This window comes from Archocentrus centrarchus, unplaced genomic scaffold, assembly GCF_007364275.1.
Source record: "Archocentrus centrarchus isolate MPI-CPG fArcCen1 unplaced genomic scaffold, fArcCen1 scaffold_41_ctg1, whole genome shotgun sequence".
Lineage (NCBI taxonomy): Eukaryota > Metazoa > Chordata > Actinopteri > Cichliformes > Cichlidae > Archocentrus > Archocentrus centrarchus.
In genome coordinates this window covers 2,952,798-2,972,962 of record NW_022060267.1, presented here as the reverse complement: position 1 = coordinate 2,972,962, position 20,165 = coordinate 2,952,798, and the positions used below count along the sequence as shown (strand labels likewise).

The 20,165-nt window shown below is 43.4% G+C and overlaps 1 protein-coding gene and 1 long non-coding RNA gene across 5 annotated transcripts in view; one reads left to right on the top strand and one right to left on the bottom strand.

Annotated features, from left to right (window-relative positions):
* The window catches only part of LOC115777020 (uncharacterized), a 6,695-nt gene extending 3,257 nt beyond the window's left edge, over positions 1–3,438 (top strand). The window contains exons 8-15 of one of the 3 annotated variants that reach the window (XM_030724830.1): positions 23–136; positions 229–434; positions 534–633; positions 726–888; positions 1,001–1,098; positions 1,492–1,558; positions 1,897–2,023; positions 2,959–3,438. In XM_030724830.1, the coding sequence (XP_030580690.1) occupies positions 23–136; positions 229–434; positions 534–633; positions 726–888; positions 1,001–1,098; positions 1,492–1,558; positions 1,897–2,023; positions 2,959–3,374 (1,291 nt within the window). In that variant the 3' untranslated portion in view covers positions 3,375–3,438. Of the gene's footprint in view, positions 1–22; positions 137–228; positions 435–533; positions 634–725; positions 889–1,000; positions 1,099–1,491; positions 1,646–1,896; positions 2,024–2,958 lie in introns of all 3 variants that reach the window. The other 2 variants (XM_030724829.1, XR_004019571.1) reach the window with 2 other exon arrangements.
* Positions 3,439–3,805: 367 nt separating this feature from the next.
* On the bottom strand, positions 3,806–7,246 carry LOC115777021 (uncharacterized). 2 transcript variants are annotated; one of them, XR_004019573.1, is made up of 9 exons: positions 6,850–7,246; positions 6,536–6,673; positions 6,013–6,244; positions 5,579–5,925; positions 5,186–5,231; positions 4,972–5,063; positions 4,777–4,887; positions 4,392–4,668; positions 3,806–4,169 (listed from the first exon to the last, which is right to left on the bottom strand). It is a non-coding gene; the product is annotated as an uncharacterized LOC115777021 (long non-coding RNA). The 2 variants fall into 2 exon arrangements; XR_004019572.1 differs by having other exon boundaries at positions 5,579–6,244.
* Between the last annotated feature and the right edge of the window lie 12,919 nt (positions 7,247–20,165).

The following is a 20,165-nucleotide window of genomic DNA, read 5'->3' as shown; positions in this document are numbered from 1 at the left end:
TGATATTATTGTACATTCTCAGGCTCGAGGATGGAGGATGTCTTCATTGGCGTACTGACTCTGGTCCCAGGATTGATCCTGAGAACAAAATGATAGATGAGGAAGAAGATGAGAGAAGTTTGGCTGATTTATCGAGGTGATTTTGTTGATTGTTTAACATGTTCCATTTCATTGTAATATCATTTGCATGTAAGTTAGGTAACTGTTTTCAGTTGCTATTTTTAATAGTGAAAGTGATGTCCTCCAGTGGCTTGCAAGTCAAGTAGATAAAAGCAAAGACTTTAAGATCTGCATCACCAGGGATGATCTTGTTCAGAGAGGCTTCATTCAGTGGCAAAGACAGAAGAAGGGCTCCCCTCTCAACAAACTGAATGTCACCTTTATTGGAGAGGCAGGAATTGATACTGGTACACTGAGCAAAGAGTTTTTGACCGGTAATGTCATGCAGTAGTTTCTCAGGTGCCAAAGACTACTGAATTTTATCCATTGATATCATTAACTTGCTGTAGCATATTGTCATGTATTTTAATTAGAAATGATGCATGGCATTGAGAGGAGACTGTTTGAGGGCAGTGGCAAGAAAGGAAAGAGTCCCATCTACTCCATTAGTGACCTAGAAAATGGTTACTACAGGTCTGTATTTTTTTTCAGAAAGGTCCCAAAGTGTGCACTTAATCAGTGTAAAATCACATTTACAATGTTTTTGGTGTTCTGATGACATGTAGGACTGCAGGAGAAGTGTTTTCTGTCAGCCTTGCTCAGGGAGCTCCACCATCACGCTTCCTCAGAAACTGCTGTTATCAGTTTCTTGCATCAGGGGACTTTGACAGTCTGAAGGTGAACAAAGATGATGTGGATGATCTTGAATATGCTTTACTGATCAAAAGGGTGAGTTGATCTTAAATCTTTTCTAAGTATATTATTGTTGTGTGGTATTGTGGTTTTTTTTGTTTTGTTTGTTTGTTTGTTTTGTTTTTTCATAAGTCTGTGGTCATTTTAGGTGGAGGCAGCAAGTGATGTGACAGAGCTCACAGAAGAAATTGTGAATTGTGGTTACACAGGGCTGCTGACGTCTGACAGAAAGGACAGTATCATAAGGTAGCATGGTTTCATAAAATGCTTTCATAAGTTGTATAGATGTTTGTTTTTTTTTTTTTCTTTTTTCTATTTTCAACTTTCTCATCTCATCTGGCCAAAAGACAGATTGGTCCATCCACACTTCATAAGAAGTGCTGCTACTCTTATTTATTTGTCAGATTTTGATGAAACTTGTATACAATGGACACTTGAGTCTTCATGCAAAGTGTGGGCAATAACAAGGTCAAGGCCACATTTGTTCCCGTTTACAAATACACATAACAGTTTACTATAATAATGAAATGGTATGAAGTCATGGAAATATTCCTTCCTATTTTAAAGTTGCAAAATCCTTCATTCTGCATTTCTCTCTTTGGTCTTTGTCCAATCATTAGAAACTCTTTTCTTTTCCAGAGCCATTGTTCTTCATGCCACGATGCGGCTAACTCCTGTGCTGCAGCAAATAAGAAATGGCATGAAGGTCTACAACCTTGTGGAGCTGATTAGAAGGCACCAAAATCTCTGCTCAGAGCTGTTTGTTCCTAAAGAGGATGATGATACAATAAGAGTGCTTGATGTTTCTTTATCTTGTGGCAGTAACTTGACTTTTTGAAACAACATATATCATGACATAGCTGAATGAGAATCATTTTTTTGTGACTATTCTTTCATCATTTTGCTTAAATTGTCTCAGAAACACACAAAAATCTCTAAATTGTTTTCTTTTTTTTTTTAATTAAAAAAAAAGGAAAATGACAACCACTTGTTAAACTTTTTGCTTTTGTGTTTTTTTTTTTTTTTTTTGGTCTCTATCTTTAGCCGGATGCTGATTATATAATGGCTATCCTAATTCCTGAACTCAGTGAGAGGGGAAGCCAAAGGCATGCAAGAGAGAATGCCGTCATCAACTTCCTCCAGGACTTCCTGCAAGACCTTGAAATCCCAGGTTTCACACTCAACTTGTCATTGATCTGAGTTCTAGCCACAAAATTTGGGGGCCATAAAAATGGTCTTAACACTTGATTTTACTTATTTTAATTGAAAATAAAATTACAGGAATGGCATCAAAACAAAGGTTTTTAGTATTTTTAATAGTCCATAGTCTTGCTTTATGGTCAAATGTGTTAAGATTTTGACCTAGAACATTTCATTGTGGACTTTTTCAGTTATTTCTATGTTGAGGCTTCCAGTGTGACTGTTATGCTTGTGCTCCAAAAAATTTGCTGTTGCATTGGAAAAAGAAATCTCAAATCAGTTTTTTGTGATTATCTTTTTTTTTTATCAGCTAGTTGTCTTAGTATCAATATTAACAAATAAATAATTCCATGAAATACAGTGCCAGTCAAACTTTGACTCATTTATCAGGGCATTTTTTGTTATTTTAATATTATAACAGTAGAAAAGGAGCCTGGGGGAGAAAACTGATAACACGTGCTCCCTGCTTAGTTTTATTATGGTTTTTGGAGATTACAATCAATTCCTCATTATCCTAAAAAAGTCAATAGTTATTCCTTCAATCCACTTACCTTTGGACTTCTTCATGAAGGACAGCTGTTTCTGTCCCTGTATCAAAGTGTCCCTCACCTAATTAAAAATGCTGGCTAGTGTTAATCCTGCAACCACACATTATGGGGCGCAGTGGCCAAATGGCAATGAGGACTTGCTGCTTAGGCGAGATGTTCACCAACAAGCAGCCTGCTGTTCAGCTGTGGCAGTCAGGTGTGACAGACTTGGAACTTAGAGAAGTACAGCCCTCCTTAAACAAGAGACCCAAAGGTCTGTGGGCATAACAGTTACACAGAATTGGTTTAGTGGGTTTGGGTATGGAGGGCAGAGTTGGACTTCAACATAATGGTATATGCCCTGTTTTTCATGGTCCAGATCAGGAGGAAGCTGAAGAGGTATGTGGGCCTATGCCACAAGAGCTACAAGCTGAAGATCAAGGAGGACACTGGAGTCAAAATCAGCCCTCAAGAATGTCTGTCCCAACAGTCGTGCAGTGGTTAACTGGACAAAGGCACAAACCCCTTCTTCCATCAGAGAGGGCAGATTTTAAAATAAATGTCAGATTTGACCACCTGTGTAAGGAAAAAAATCCTGGTCACCACATTTGCTACCCTCTTGTTAGTGCTTGCACAAATACAGTAACTTTCCCTGTGGCACATATGAATACATACACTGAGAGATGTGATAACAACAGCAATCAGAATGGGTGGAGCTTTCGGTCGAATCTAAAGCCTCTGGTGGTTCATTTGTTCTCATGTTGCACCTGTTACAGGCAGCCAGTCATTAGATGATACAAACTTTTCTAAAGAATGTTGAGAAAAAAATTATTTCACATACCTAATACTGGTGCCTTCTTTTGGTTCATTGTGGTTGTTTATATGTATAACACTATTGTTTAATAAATTTAAATAGCAAATTCAAAAATGGTGATGCACATTTGATTTTTCTTTCCAAAGAGAAAATGCTGATTTTTCTTTCCACAGACATTTTAATCAGTACATGTATTATAACTACTTTCCTAACGTGATCATAAAGGGGACTAAACATTATTTAATTTAGCAATAGCCATACTACATTAGTGCCTGTAGTAATATTCCAAAATTAAAACTTACTTTTGTTTTACCGATCAGTATTGCTTGAAGTTGTGTGACATGACATTTGGTTACTGAAAAACATGCAATATTAAGAGAACTAGAAGGTATCCCCTCTTTATTATAAGTGACAGAATTTATGCAAAACATTAAAAATGAAAAACATTTTTTCTAATAATGGACATTTTAATTTATAAAAGACCAGGCAAGAAGTATCCATTTTAAATCTTCAAAATTTTAACTGAACCTTAAAAACCATTAATAGCCAGCATCTATGTTATACTGCTCAGTTTATGAATGAAATGTTGCACAGGTAAGTGCAGCCAGGTAAAGGTCTTTTCCATTGTCCAGAGAGGGACTCAGAGGATCAACAGCTTCTCTAAGTCCAGCCATACCATGTGGCTCCAGGGGGCACTGGATGTGTGGTACAACAACTCCAACAGCAGGCTCTCCTCCCAAACTGTCAGGGTCCAAGATGCCATGATTATGCAAATCCTGTATTAGGCACATGCACATTTTGTTGTAAAACATTTCAGTCACATTATTATACATTGATGAAGCAGTGCACAGCTGATAATCAGTTTCATGGTATATAATTTATAGATGCACAATGCTGAATGTGCAGTGGTGTATATACAAATACTTGTTCATCTATGTTTGAATCTTTGCTTCCAGAGCCTGAGAACAAAGCTTGGTACATTTGAGATTTTTATTTACCTCTAGATTCTTTGCTGCTGGCACAGGATTCTGTAAAAGTCCAATGGACCAAAGTTGATTAGGAGTCAGATTTTATTCAGTACGCAGGGGATGGTTCTCCCAGCCATCTGTGAAGAGGTCAAGGTCCATTTGAAGGCGTGGCACAAAGACGTACTGGGCACAGAACAAGTGTAGGCTGTCCGAGGGATTGAGTAGATCATGCTCTTCAAGACTGTGAAGCAGCTCGTAATAAGTACTTGTTACTGCCATCCACACATCACGCCACAAGCGCTCAACTCTACAAGTAAAAAATAATTTGAATAGTGTATATTAATATATTTTAAGACTATTTAATTATTTCCTCCATCTTTGATAGAAAACAATTACAAGTATTTCAGTCACTAACCTCTGATTATGCACACTTTTCCCTGAAATGTAGCTTGCTTTTCCACAGCCACGAACAGTGAACATACAGTGAGCAATACCAACATTTTCAACTCCTTGGTCTCCTCTAACTCTAAGGGAGATGAAATATAAAATTAGAAATAGAGATACAGTGAAATCCTTTTAGTCAATAAATAAAAATAGAAAGCTGTCTCACCGTAATGGAAAGCCAAACTTTTCAACAGAGTTCATGAAGAAGCCAAGTGCAGTTGATGCTTTGTTATTATTAGCAGCACCCAGGTACATTATCTAGAGCATAGTAACATACATAGTCAAATATGCCAAAAGTAATGGGATCAGGTTAAAATATATATGTAAATGTAATGGAATGAGGCATACTAAACTTGGGGGAAAAGATGTAAAATGTTTACCTTTCGTGAATAACTGTCAATCCCAGCAAAGAGAACAATGCCATATCTGAAAAAAAGCAAAAGCTTTTCAGAAAGCTCATCAACTTTTAAAAACTAGTTTACCCCAAAATAAAATTCATATTTTCCCTTGCCTGTAGATCAATGTATCCATGGACACTGTATGAATGCCTTTTAGTTACACTATATATAATAAAGGTATTCAATGTGTGGTGCTCAAAGCACAATAAAATAAACTGCACTAACTGTGCCCCCTTCAATAGAGCTGTAATGCTAGCCATCAGCACCTTTATTTTATCATGTTGACAGTAGAAAAAGATATGAAATGGGTTGCAACAAGTTTTTTGTTTGTTACAATTTTATAGCACATAAACATACACTATACACAAAGGTTACCTGATAAGTTTGTGGTTTGTATCCACATGAACAGTGAGTGGGGACCTTTGACAGAGTGTGTTCTTCTAGCAACACAGCCTAAATGAGTCATTCTCTCTAGAATCCCAGCAGCATCCACCCTGTGCATAGATGCTGAAACCTGGTCCCATCTGGTACGGTGTCCCATTGCTTGCAGTTCTCCCTTCATCATTCTATAGCCTATTTGTGGCATCCTCATTTTAACCGAATGAACAAGGCTGTCCAGCTCCTCATCTGTGAGACGACTGTATGATCTCTTCACTGACAGTCCAAACTCACGCATCCGCCGAAACACTGTTCTTTTGCTGACAGCCAGTAGCTCGGCTATACTGGGGATGGACAGCTGCATGTTGGTGAGGTATTCAAGACAGTCTATAGAAATAAATTTTGATTTTTTCTGTAACAGTGTGAAGAACCTCTATATTGGTGGAAGTTTGAGCTCTCTCCTGTTCTTGCAAATGAAGAAGTCTTAATAAATCAGATGAGGCAAGAACAACATCTTGTGGCAGTTCAAACACATCTGCAAAAGACTGAATAAGTCTCATTTCAAACAAAGTGTAAATAATCAAAATCCAAAGGCTGATGTTGCAGAGCTTCCTGGAGCCTTCTGAGCAGCCTCTGCATCAACTGTCTCCCAGGGAAAGGAGCCTAAAAGCAACAAAATACTGCATGTTAATGATGTGAAGATATACATCTGTGCTCTTGTTTGACATAATAGATGAATATGATACTGTTAAATATACCAAAACAATACACATTGTGAATGATTGCAATACTCAGTACAACTTTTTAATGGAAAAAAACCCAAAATTCTTTCTTTAACTTTTAATTAAGGAGGGCATCCTCCACATACACATTACTATGAATGTCATGGGTATGTACTTTAAAGAGAGTGTGTACATTTACTGCGTATGAATAAACAGCAGACAAATGGCTTACCCCTGTGTGTTGTTGAGAGGCTGCCATGGCACTCTGCTTTAGCAATCCCAGCAGCGACCTGCAGTAATCTGGCCCCTGTGCTCCTTAATGTGCTATACTGGGTCCTTGGGCAGCAGCAATCACACTGGCCTCTAAGTTCTGAGGGTTGGGGGCAACACAAGAGAGTTAGCTAGCTCAAGCACATTCGCCAACAATCGCTCGCGGTCTTACAGGCCTCTGTAAGACTAGGACGCAACTAAGCTAGATGAAAGGAAACTTGTTAAAATCAGTCGAGTTTTACACGACAAGAATATGGGCCATTGAAAGAGACTTACCTGTGGTTTAATAGTTCCGCCCGAACTCGTGGCAGCCATTGCGTTAGCTAACCGAGGCTCGGAGCGGTCCTGACAAGCCGAAGCGGGATGCAAATTAGATGCAAATTAGATGCAAATTACAGCGGATTTGCGGACCCTCTGGCCCCGCCTATTAACCCCTCCCCTCCACGCCAAAAGAGTGACAGAGGATTGAAACCGAAAAGAAAAAGCGTAAGCGAAAAAAAAAGTCAAACAAGCGTAAAAAAAAACTCAGTCAACGAAAAAAAGATAGTGTAAACTTTTTTTTTGCTTAAAGCTGTGATCTTAAAGGTTTATATGTTATTTTTCAATAAAACTTTTTTTGTGTGTGTAAAAAAACTGTTTTAACTTCATTTATTTCAATGTGGATGTTTAATTTTTCAGTTTCAATTCATTTTTTGGTTTCGTTTTTTAGTGGCACTGTTCTGGCTCCATAGGGGAGGGGCCCAGAGAAAACTACAGAGTCTGACATAGTTTTTGCAAAGTTACACACCGAGTCAATATTAATTTTAGTGACCTCCGATTGGCGTAACCGGGTGTCATTACTGCCGACGTGAATAACGATCTTACCAAATCTACGATTAGCCTTAGCCAGCAGTTTCAAATTTCCATGAATGTCGCCTGCTCTGGCCCCTGGAAGACATTTGACTATGGTCGCCGGTGTCTCTAGCTTCACGTTTCTCAAAACAGAGTCTCCAATAACCAGAGTTTGTTCCTCGGCGGGTGTGTCGCCGAGTGGAGAAAAACGGTTAGAGACGTGAACAGGTTGGTGGTGTACCCGGGGCTTCTGCTTAGGACTACGCTTCCTCCTCACCGTCACCCAGCTGGCCTGTTTTCCCTGCTGCTCGGGATCTGCTGGGGGGGAGCTAACGGCGGCTAAGCTACCATGGTCCGCACCCGCTACATGGGCCTGGCTAGATGTAGGATTTTCCAGGGTGCGGAGCCGAGTCTCCAGTTCAGAAAGCCTGGCCTCCAGAGCTACAAACAGACTACATTTATTACAAGTACCGTTACTGCTAAAGGAGGCCGAGGAGTAACTAAACATGTGACACCCAGAGCAGGACAGTGCAGGAGAGACAGGAGAAGAAGCCATGCTGGTAGTGAGTCGGCTAAGGGCTAAGCTACTAGCTGAGCTAAGCTAGCGAATTTCTAAAAACAAATAAAGTGAGTAATGTGAATACAGGTGATTCAGCAAAGAGTATGCTATTTAAAGTAGGTGAAGATTACACTAAAATATGTTATTATCCAGATAAATGGAGTTATACAGATATAACAGCTAACAGACAGCAAAACACTGTGCTCCGAAACAGGAACAGGAAGTGATACAATACCGCAGTGAGAGCCAACACCCAATCAGTGAGGAAACATCCAGCTAACATGGTTTAATATATATATATATATATATATATATATATATATTAGGGCTGGGACTTTAACGCGTTAATTTCGATTAATTAATTACGGGGAAATTAACGCGTTAAAAATTTTAACGCATTTTAATCGCACTTTGCACCGTGGAACGTTTCTCAGTGCGCGAGTTCCCGGCATACAGATTATATCGACACACAATGTCCAAATTAGGGGCTGCATCCTGCGAAGGACCCGCCCACGTCTTTCGCAGCCCACGAACACCACAAAGGCCGGAAGTGAGCAGCTAGCCTTCATATCAGCTGCCGTCACCTCTGCGTAGCTCATGTCGCCTAGCAACCGTGAGTGCGAAGCACAGCTGTGTAAAAGCAGCTGTTAAACGGAGAACGAACTTTTTCTCCTTTTTGTGGTTTAATTTTAAGTCTTTAATTCAAAATAAGCTGTTAAAACAAGCATAACAACATCAAGGAATCCAGCTGAGAGAATGATTAATTTCCAACTATAACAAGTGAGACATTAATGTTGAATAAAACCATCCAGTTATGATGCTTAACTTTAATTTCAGGAGTTTGCTTATCACAGGAGCACTTCCACCCTTCATTGGTCTGTGTAGCAGACTGGTGGGAAAATAAACAACATTTTAAAGTTTAAGCTTATGTATATTGATTCATTCATCAACCAAACTTAAATTAATATTTATCATGTCAAATATTGAAATGCGATTAAAATGTGATTAATTTCGATTAATTAATTACAAAGCTTGTAATTCATTCGATTAATTTTTTTAATCAAGTCCCACCCCTAATATATATATATATATATATATATATATATATATATATATATATATATATATATATATATATATATAATATATAAAAAAAATGCTCATTAGTTAGTTTGCTCACTGTGTTTCTCATGGTGAGTTTATTCGTGGCTCTGTCCTCTGGACTGTCACTGCCTGATGATCATCACTCCATCTTTCCAGTATAACCAGTATCAGGATTAGCAGTAGTAAAGTTCCCTGCTCAGACTTACTGTAACCAGCATATAGAGGTTAGGAGGGAATGGGTTTAAACTAATAAATAAGAGCCTCAGATTAATGAAAGGCTCACAGCTCTCTGCTGTGTTTCAGTTTTATTTATCTAGCACCAAATCACAACAACAATCTAAGCACTGTCAAACACTGAACACAGGATGAATCCCTGTTTACTGAGTTTCAATGAGAAACTGCAGTCCCTGTGCTCTCACAGTTCAAATGAAAGGTTTTTACACTGGATTTTGGTGTGGACTTTTACTATTACATTTCTGAATTGAAACATAAAAGAAGTGTTGTGATCAGAAGAACCTTTAGGTGGCAGCAAGGAGGGAGAAGAGTGCTGCTCACGGTAGTCAGTATTGACCATCTTACCTCTGAGAGCATTACATCAAAGAAAATCCAAATCCTTTCACCAGTACCTCAATCAACCCTATAAGCTCAAAGAGCTAATGGAAAAATAGTAGAAATGAATAAGATGGTTTTAGTTCTTATGTATACTCACACATATGACTGAGATTTTCCCATTTACCTGCGGTTCACTGAATGCAGCTTAGATGGGTTCTGCAGCAGGTACGTCCAGTTAGAGCGGATCCTGCCATTGGTCAGATCATCATGTGAGCTCTGAGGCCAAAGAGTAAAGGATAAACATGAAATCCCTAATAAAAGAAATGTAGTTACTAATAGCACAACATAAATACATACCTTGATCTGATCGTTTGAAATCACTGTTAGAGTTCCTCCATCCTTGATGACCCTGCAGATAAAGATGAGCGGTGGGAGAAGAGAACAGCCATCAGCAACTGCAACAACCAGCCTTCACTCAGCTCCAGCAGACTCTGTATCCAATCATTTATCAGTGAGCATCTCAGGAAGACAGGAAGAGAAATTCAGCTCACATTTTTCAGTGAAAATGTGACTGCTTTTATCCACAAGAGGTTCAGTCTTTAAAGCCTCCTGTGGAAAATGATGCTATGAAAGGACATGTTTTAGACAGCAGTCAATTTTCCGATAAAACAGCTGATATCTGAGGTTCATATTTCTCTCCAAGCTGGCATTTCTCAACGTGTTTGATCACTGAGCCTTTGTTAAAGAAATGTAAGAAAAGTATGTCAGCCAAATGTTTGTGTTTGTTTCAGTCTGTGTGTGTGTGAAACTACACATATATAGTGAACTAGTACATGCTGTAGTTCCTTGTGTTGTCATTTGAGTCTGTGCATCCACAGCTGAATGACTCATCTCTCAGATGCTCCTGGTTTTTCATTGCAGCGTCTGCATGCAGCCAGCTTTTGCCCACTGCACCATTCCAGTGTTTCAGCTGGGGATGAGAGTCTACAACAAAAAAAACATGTTGAAATTGTGATTGAAATTCAAAGTTAGCCTTGGACAGTGTTGTTGCTGCCTTCTCACAAAGCCTGTGTATAAGAGACATCATCCTCACTTTCCTAATTTCAGTTTAGTTAACTTTCAAATCCACCTCAGTCCTGAGGTCTCTGAAGTCTGGAAAACACAGAGCTTCATAGTGTCAGCCATGCACCATTATTCCATATCAGAGGCCCTCTCTGCCGCGGCCACCTGAGTACTTCAATTAAAACATTAGATCCACACTTGTCTGCCATATGTTCTGAAAATTAAGATAAACTTGTGTGTCTTCAGAACTATCAGAGACAAACTCGTTAAACGATGTTTCCATATTTCTCAGATCCTTAAAACATCAATAATGTGTATGAAGGCCCTTCATGATAACTAACCTCAGTACCTGCTCAGCCCCCCCCCTCCTCAACCTGAACACTGGAGAAGGTTTCCCTGAAGGAGCTCCTCACACTCTGGTCCAATGGGCAAAAACTTGTCTATAACTACAAAGACATAACAAAATGGAACAATTTTAAATACTATGCATCACTTATTCTCTTAGTCAAATAAATTCATTTACATATCCCATTAAGCCAAGCATGCATCACATGACTGTACAGGTTTCGTATAATGCCTCAAATTGGCAGCATCCTTAAAAAATTGAGTTGATAGCAGGGAACAACTTAAAAATTCACCAGATGACTCGAGACACAGACACAAGATTCTAGGTAACAACTGAAGAATAAGGGGAAATTATTCAGAATGATATTAACACAAAGAGAACAAAAAGTACAAACTAGTACCTGCTCCCTGCTATCACTGTACCAGGCACTGCTGTTTCAGCCCCATGTTTACAAGCCCACTGAAAAACAGTCTATTTCACTATGATACACATTGGGAAACTGTCATGTCCATAACATCGGGGAGGGTGGGACAAGTATCAATGCATGCCTGCATTGGCTGTCTCTCTGTGTTAGCCCTGTGACAGGCTGGCGACCTGTACAGGTGTACCCTGCCTCTTGCCTTATGTCAGCTGGGATAGACTCCACCCCCCCGCAACCATGAAAAGGTTAAGCTGAAGAGAATGGATGGATGAATACAAGCAGTCAGCAATTGGACCCAGTGCTATAAATGCTGTAAATATGTTGTTATTATGATCTTATACCACAAGATGGCGTGGTGGCACTCCAAGACCTCAAATGAGGCATCAAAGCGAGGTCTTTGATGCCTCATTTGAGGTTTGAACCTGCATCCATCAATAAAGCCACCATATAGACCCAAATGGCATGTCCCGTCCACTGAACCCACTGAATATTCAGTAACACTGACATATGAGATCCATGCAAAATGTATCTTAACAGAAACATTTCACCACAGAGTTCGATGACACAGGTTAAGAAGCTGTTTCTTTTGTGTGTGTGTTTTTTTAAATAGATCTCTGTGACCTGATAGAAACGCCAGACTCAGTGAGAGCATATAGGGTCCTTGTACCTCACGGCCAATGGATTTTTTTTAAGAATGAGAAAACAAAAATCCAGAAACAAGTCGTTTCTGGATTTTTGTTTTGTTAAAAACTAACAGAAAACCAAAAATGAAGCCTTCATGTGTGGGTTTCCAGTGGAATGGTGAACGGAGTGGTCGCGTTCCACTGAAGCTGCATGCACCGTCCCGGATTTGTCTCGGAAAGCAGAGTTCTCCACCTTTTAAGACATTGAATCTAATATATTCACCCAGCATACAGATGAAAAGCACCAAGAACCCTCCAGGGATAAAATCCCTCCTGTGTAGACATGCAGAAAAAGCAACAGAGCGTGACTATGCTATGCAAATGGAGGTTGCTAGCTCCTCAGCTAAGTGGACTAGAGACAACCTGATGCTAATGAATACGCCAGAAAAGAACCAACAGGAGAAAAAGTCTAAAGATACACCCGAAGAAAGTGAATGTAATACTTTGAAGAAAGACATTTTCTCAGCTATTAATCAACTCTGGCAACGACTTTATGACCGTATGTGTAAGGGGACAACTAATATGGTGATGTAAATGTTCATACATGTGGAATATTTTGATATTGTTCTGTGTTCTGTTAAAATATTGAGTATGAAAGTCCACCAATCTTTTTCATTTTTTTCATTTGCTCATATGTGAAGGGTATATTGTTTTTCAGTGATTGAATATGTATCAGTTGCCTATGTTTTTCCAGTTCCCAGTATTCACAAGTAATTCAGGAATGGCCCCTAATCTACAGGGCAGTGAGATGTGTACTGCACAGTTTCTGCCACAAGGTGGTGCTAATTAGTAAATAAGACACATTGTTCGTAGAAAAAGTGGTAGAAGAAAAAACTCTTGTTCTGTTGTTGCTTTTTTTGGTTCATTCATAAAAAAAGAAGTGGTGACGAGAGAAGCTCTCGTCGGGGCACCGGAGAATGTGTTTGCGGACTATGTAATCGATTCTTGAGAACAATGTTCAAGAATCAGTGACAAAGTTGAAGTTGCTCCGGGGCTGGATACTTCAACAAGACACCGACCCTAAACACTGCTCAGAATCTACTGAGACCTTCATGCAGAGGAACAAGTACAACGTTCTGGAGCAGCCATCTCAGTCCCAGACCTGAATATTATTGAAGATCTGTGGTGTGATTTAAAGCGGGTTGTCCGTGCTCAGAAACATCAAACCTGACTGAACTGGAGATGTTTTGGAAAGAAGAATGGTCCAAAATACCTTCAACCAGAATCCAGACTCTCATTGAAAGCTACAGGAAGCATTTAGAGGCTGTTATTTCTGCACAAGGAGGATCTACTAAATATTGATGTCATTTTTCTGTTGGGGCGCTCAAACTTATGCACCTGCCTAATTTTGTTTAAATAATTATTGAAGACTTTCTGTAAATCCTGTAAACTTCATTTCACTTCTCAAATATCACTGTGTTCATCTGCTATATGATAGATTAAACTCAAAGTGCTGATCCGAACAACTAAAGATTTATAACAGGGTTTATACAGGAATCCTAGAGTTAAATTTACTACCTATTTTTACTACCTCTAAAATATTTTTACTACCAGGACGAAATCGAGCAGCAGCCTTTTTTGGGGTAGCGGTGGATTCACAGCACTAAGCCATGTAAGATGATCGCCCATCTCTCACCAAAGATAAAACTGTATCCCACTTACTTGAAGGTAACTGTGACTTTGTCTTGACTAAGACCTCACACACATTAATATTACAAACACATTTCAAAAAGTGGCGCGGTGGGTAGGTGCCCGTCTTGCAGCCGGTGGGTTGATGGTTTGAGTCCCTGTCCCTGTGCTGCGTTGTGTCCTTGGGCAAGACACTTAAACCACATTGCCTAATGGTAGTGCCGGTTTCTGGCTGCATGACAGCAGATGCTCGTCTCTGGATCATTTCGTTGGGTGCCTTGTGCGCACAATGACAATGAGTTGAATCTATCTAAATTAGTTTTTTTAAGAATATAAACAAAAGCTGATTATTTATTTTCCAATAAAATATTGGAATACTAGTTTGCTGCTGATGTGTGACAGTGATACTTGTGCTCGTAGATGACCTTGAAGTCGCAGTTGCAGTACTCTGTGTAGCACCAAAAAACAAAATAGGGATCTGCTCCTCACACGAATCCACTGCTGGTGAACGGTGGATGCTCGGTGTGATTTGATCACCATCACACCGTTTCAGGTCAAATTTATATTTTTTCTCCACACTTTACAAAACGCCTCTCGATCATTCCCCATGACCGGCTTAACCCTCTGGGGTCCGGGGTATATTTGGCCATTTTTGATTACTTTTTGGTTTAGCTTCATAGCTGACCTTAGAAACTGTTTACTCTGCCTTGTTTGGTATAATTTTTTTTCAGCACCACCTCATGTGTGTGACTGTATAGTTATTCTTTCATTTTGACATACTGTATTAACACATTGGACTTACAATCACATAAAAACATAAAATCAGATTTTTTTTTTTTACTGTAAAAATCACAAACATGCTTAACGAATTATTTTTACAATTAAAATGCAAATATAAGTTGTAAATTTGCAAAACTTGTGTAAAAATATAGTAAATAATAAAGTTAAATACAACTATTCACATTAAAATACAGGAAAGGCTTCAGGTGTTTTTGTGTACAACTATTTGCAGAGCAATCAGGAGTCACATTAAGATGCTACACAAATTATTTATGCAGCTTCAAAAAACAGTTTCTGTCCTCCACAAGACTGAGGGGCCCATCACAGGCAGAACCTGACAGTAATGTCTCTTTTACCACTTTTTCACCTGCTCCTCAGCAGCCAAATGCACCCAAATGCATCATGTTACAGCATAATTTTCTGATTGGTTGATTTTTCCACCAATAGGAAAGGGGTTGTCGGGAATTTATTTTATTTTTTTTTTATTTAGCAAGCACTTCCTGTTAGCGAAACTCACATTTTCGCCGTTTATTTCTGCACAAAACGCGGATCGAAGGTGAGGACAATATACAGGAAAAAGCATGGCGTAAATTATTGGGCATAACTCTGGTTCTACTTGGCCTATCAACGTAATTTAAAAACTGGTACATAGTTTGAAGTCTGCACTTTTGATTCATGGCAGCAGCGTCCCGATGCTCCGTCATCTAAAATCGGCGATGTCATTTTGACGCGCCAGCACGTCCGTGTACTCCGGAGGGTTAAGCCAATCTTTGAATGCTGGGTCATCGAGCCAAAGTTGTGAAAACTACATTTTCCCATGACGAAGCGCAAAATGACTCCGCGCATGCGCACATCAGCTCAGGTCCTGCTGAGTAGTTCTATTTCTATACAGATCTTATAGTTAAACGAACTTAAAACAAAAGTCTGCATCAATGGAAAAGTCAAAATATATTGAAGGGGTGATGAAACATTTACTACCAGGTCAAATTCTGTTTACTACCTTTTACTACTCCGTGGAAACCCTGTATAAAGATAATCATGAAAATTACACACACACACACAATCACATACATACATACATACATACATACATATATATATATATATATATATATATATATATATATATATATATATATATATATATATATATATATATATATTTTGTAGCGATTCTCTTAGAGAGCGTGTTGATGTTGTGGGATTTCGGACTGTTCGGGAGGTTCGTGAAGGCAGCATGGAGAGAGAGAAAAGACCGAGAGCTTGCCTGTGTGTGTGTGTTGCTGTTCCGTTGTTGTAGTTGTGGTTGGCGTGGCTGTGGCCTACAGCAGCCGTTTTTCTGCTAATAAAGACGACCTTTGTTGTGAATATCGCGACTGTGGAAGTGTGTTTACAACATTACATTGGTGTCAGAAGTCAAACTGCTAACCGTCGGCTAGCCCTGCTTCGGCTACCTCAGTTGACAGCCTGCGCTAACTATGGCAGCGCAGCGAGATGTGGCCGGGGCCCGCCCGAAGATCAAGAGAGAGGCTATGGACAGTGACTTTGGGGGCACGCTGGGTCCTGAGGGAGCGGACAGTGCCGGAGAGCGTTTGGCCCGCCTCAGACGGACTGCCAGAGGCCTGGCGGCCGCCGCTGGCTTTAGCCCATCGACTGCAGGAATATACGCGGGCGCGGAGACGCCCGCCCCGAACAGCGCGGGGCCCGTGCTTGGCGATAGTGGCGCCCGGCCCTGCCAGGCAAATGTGAAAACCCCCAAGTACTCCGGTAAGGCTGACTGGGAGGCCTTCCATGCTCAATTTGAACTGTTAGCGCATGCTGCGGCCTGGTCCACAGACACTAAAGCACTCCAGCTAGCCTTGTGCCTCACTGACGACGCTTTGGCATGCCTGCTGCTGCTTAGCCCAGCGGAGAGGGGTGACTACAGGGCTCTGGTTGGTGCTCTGCAGCGGCGGTTTGGGCAGTGTGGCCAGCCTGCTGTCCTGCGGTCCGAACTGACGAGTAGACGGAGACAACCGGGTGAGCCGCTTCGCGCTTTGGCTAATGACATTGAGATGCTAGCGAAGAAAGCATATGCCCACATGCCCATCGACGTGCAGAACGAGCTGGCCAGAGACCAGTTCATCCGCGCCATTATCCCTGGTGAGCTGCGCATCCAGACTCAACTTTCCCACCCCCGCAATCTTCACGAGGCCCTGGAGATGGCCTTGGAGAGGGAGGCCGTGGTGGCTTCTGCGGGGTGCGACCATAGCGAGTATGACCCGGTGGTGAGGGCTGCGGTGCCGGAGGCCCCGGGCCAGGGGGTGCCAGCTTGGGCGGCCGAATTGACCGAACTGGTTCGAGGCGTGTCTCTACAATCTTCACGCCGCGGTGCTCGTCCTCGCCGAGACCCTCCTGTTTGCTGGACGTGCGGACAGCTGGGCCACATCAGCGTGCGATGCCCAGACCGTGCCGGTGTTCAGGGAAACGCCTCAGGGCCTGCGTAGGCAGGACGGCGCAGGCCCCTTCTTCTGTGTCCCAATCCGCCGGGGCGCCGGTGGACAGAGCCCAACGGTACAGCTGGGGGTGCGGGGCTCAGCTCCCCCCAGAAGCAGACGACAGCACAGAGTTTAAATTTCGTTGTGCAACTTCTGTGTACAATGACAATAAAGATTCTGATTCTGATTCTGATTCTGATTCTGATTCAGAGTCCGCGAGGGTGGTGGGCTGGACGCGTGCAGGGGATTTTTGTCACATCCCCATCACCCTGGCAGGGGCTCCGTGCACAGCTCTGGTCGACACTGGCTCCACTGCGACCTTGATGAGACCTGACGTGGTGCCGGTAGGAACCCAGTTGGAACCAACTACAGTAAAACTGCGTACAGTGACTGGTGAGTTAGCCCCGATGTTGGGAAAAGGACTGGTCCCTATTCAGGTGGGGGGCCTGGGAGTGAACTTGGAGGTGTGGGTGGCAGCGGTGCAGGACGTTTGCATATTAGGCCTGGACTTTCTGCGGGCCTCACAGAGTGTCTTAGACCTGGGGAATAACACACTGACCTTTCCAGGGGGCCCCATGGTTGACCTGGTGCGCCCCGCACAGGCCCCGAACCTACACCCGCCAAAGTCGAGAGCAGCGGGGGTGCACCATGAGGCACACCTTCCGCCCCCGATCTACCCCCCTGCACCCCTGTCCCCTGACCCTGATTTAGCCACCGTGGTGGGTTCTCCTGCCTCAGACCAGCACACTGTAATGGGGGAGGGGGATAGACTGGCAGTAGTGAGGGACATATGGACACGTAGCTGCCAAGATTTAGATCATCCACAGCGGGAGGAGCTGTGGCAGGTGCTGCTGGAGTTCAAGGACATTTTTGCTCTGTCAGAAGACGAGGTAGGCTTAACTCACCTCCTGCAGCACGACATTGACACGGGAGATGCACGGCCTGTGAAGTCACGCCCTCGCCGCCTCCCCCTGGCGCATCAGGCTGCGGCTGATAGTGCGATCGGGGAGATGCTCAGGGCTGGCGTCATTGAACCCTCCGACAGCCCCTGGGCCTCGGGGGTTGTGATGGTTAAAAAGAAGAAGAGCCCCAAAATGAGATTCTGTGTCGATTTTAGGCCGTTGAACAGTGTGACTAAGAAAGACTCATACCCGCTGCCCCGCATCGATGAGTGCCTGGATTTGGTTTCCGGCTCTTCCTGGTTCTCCTCGCTGGACCTGCGTAGCGGGTATTGGCAAGTGCCCCTCAGCCCCGCAGCCAGACCAAAGACTGCTTTCAGCACAGGCAGGGGGCTGTGGCAATTCCGTGTTCTCTGCTTCGGCCTATGCAATGCGCCGGCCACGTTTGAAAGGTTGATGGAAAAGGTGCTGGCCAATATTCCCCGACAGGAATGTTTGGTCTACTTGGACGACATCCTGGTCCACGGAAGTTCCTTCGAGGCAGCTCTGGCATCCCTGCGGCAGATTCTACAGCGGATAGCGGCAGCGGGCCTGAAACTCCACCCTGATAAGTGCTGCTTTATGAGGAAAGAGCTGGAGTTCCTGGGACACAAAATCGGGGGTGAGGGTATCAGTACGCTGGAGGAGAAAGTGCAGGCGGTGAAGGACTGGCCAACCCCCACAAACTTGAAGGACTTAAAGAGCTTCCTTGGTCTGGCGTCCTACTACAGGCGGTTTGTAAGGGGGTTCTCCTGTATTGCTGCACCCCTGTTCCGCCTGCAGAAAAAGGATAGTGACTTTGACTGGTCAGCAGGATGTGAACAGGCTTTTGAGCGGCTGAAAAACGCCCTAACAGAATCTCCCACCCTCGCCACCCCGGACCCCAGTCTGCCGTTTATTCTAGACACAGATGCCAGCGATGTCGGAATGGGGGCAGTGTTGAGCCAGGTGGGGCCAGCGGGGAGAGAGTGGTGGCGTACTTCAGCAGAACCTTTAATAAGGCTGAACGACGCTACTGTGTGACGCGAAGGGAGCTCCTGGCCATAGTACGGGCAATAAGTCACTTCAGGTACTACCTTTGTGGCCTGCCCTTCACTGTCCGGTCAGACCATTCAGCCTTGCAGTGGCTAATGGCGTTTAAGGAGCCAGAGGGGCAGATTGCACGCTGGCTGGAGGAATTAGCGCCATACGTCTTCGAAGTGAAGTACCGAGCGGGGGCTCACCACGCCAACGCAGATGCCATGTCCCGCCGCCCCTGTGCTCCAGCTGGTTGCCGGCACTGCGAAAAGCGGGAAGCCCGGGAGGAGGAGCTCCGGGCTGGGGGAGAGCATGATTCCCGGTGTAGCGGAGGTGAGCTGGCCTGCAGAGTGGCACAGGTGATTGACCCGCTCGAGTGGAGAGCGCAACAGGAGCAGGATGTTGACCTCCGGCCAGTGCTACAATGGGTGGAGTCTGGTCAAAGACCGCAGTGGAGCGGAGTGGCTGGATACTTACCTGCAACTAAAGGACTGTTTGTGAAATTTTCAGCTCTCCGAGTAAAGGACGGAGTGCTGCAGAGAGCCTGGAAGGAGCCAGCTACGGGGGAGGAGAGGTGGCAGGTGGTGGTCCCCAGGGCCCTGAGGGAGGCAGTTTTGAAGGCCTCCCACGGAACCGCCGGGGTGGGGCATTTTGGAGTTTCCAAAACCCTTCGGCGGCTCCGGCAGAGTTTCTACTGGGGGCAGCTCAGGAGGGATGTTGAGGACTTTTGCCGCCGGTGTGACCTCTGTGCAGCGCACAAGGGTCCCTCAGACCAGTCCCGGGCCCAGCTACAGCAGTTAGCAGTGGGAGCCCCGATGGAGAGAGTAGCAGTGGACGTGATGGGGCCTTTCCCACGCACAGACAGAGGAAATCGTTATGTCTTAGTTGCCATGGACTACTTCACAAAATGGCCGGAGGCATATGCCATACCCGACCAGGAGGCGGAGACGGTGGTCGACAGGCTGGTGGAGGGCATGTTTGCCAGGTTCAGGATGGCAGAAACCATTCACAGTGACCAGGGAAGGAACTTTGAGTCGGCTGTTTTCTCTGTCATGTGTGAGCGCTTAGGGATGCGAAAGACCCGGACGACACTGTTACACCCGCAGAGTGATGGGCTCGTCGAGCGCTTCAACAGGACCCTGGCGAAACAGCTGGCCATCCTCACTGCAGAGCACCAGCGTGATTGGGACATG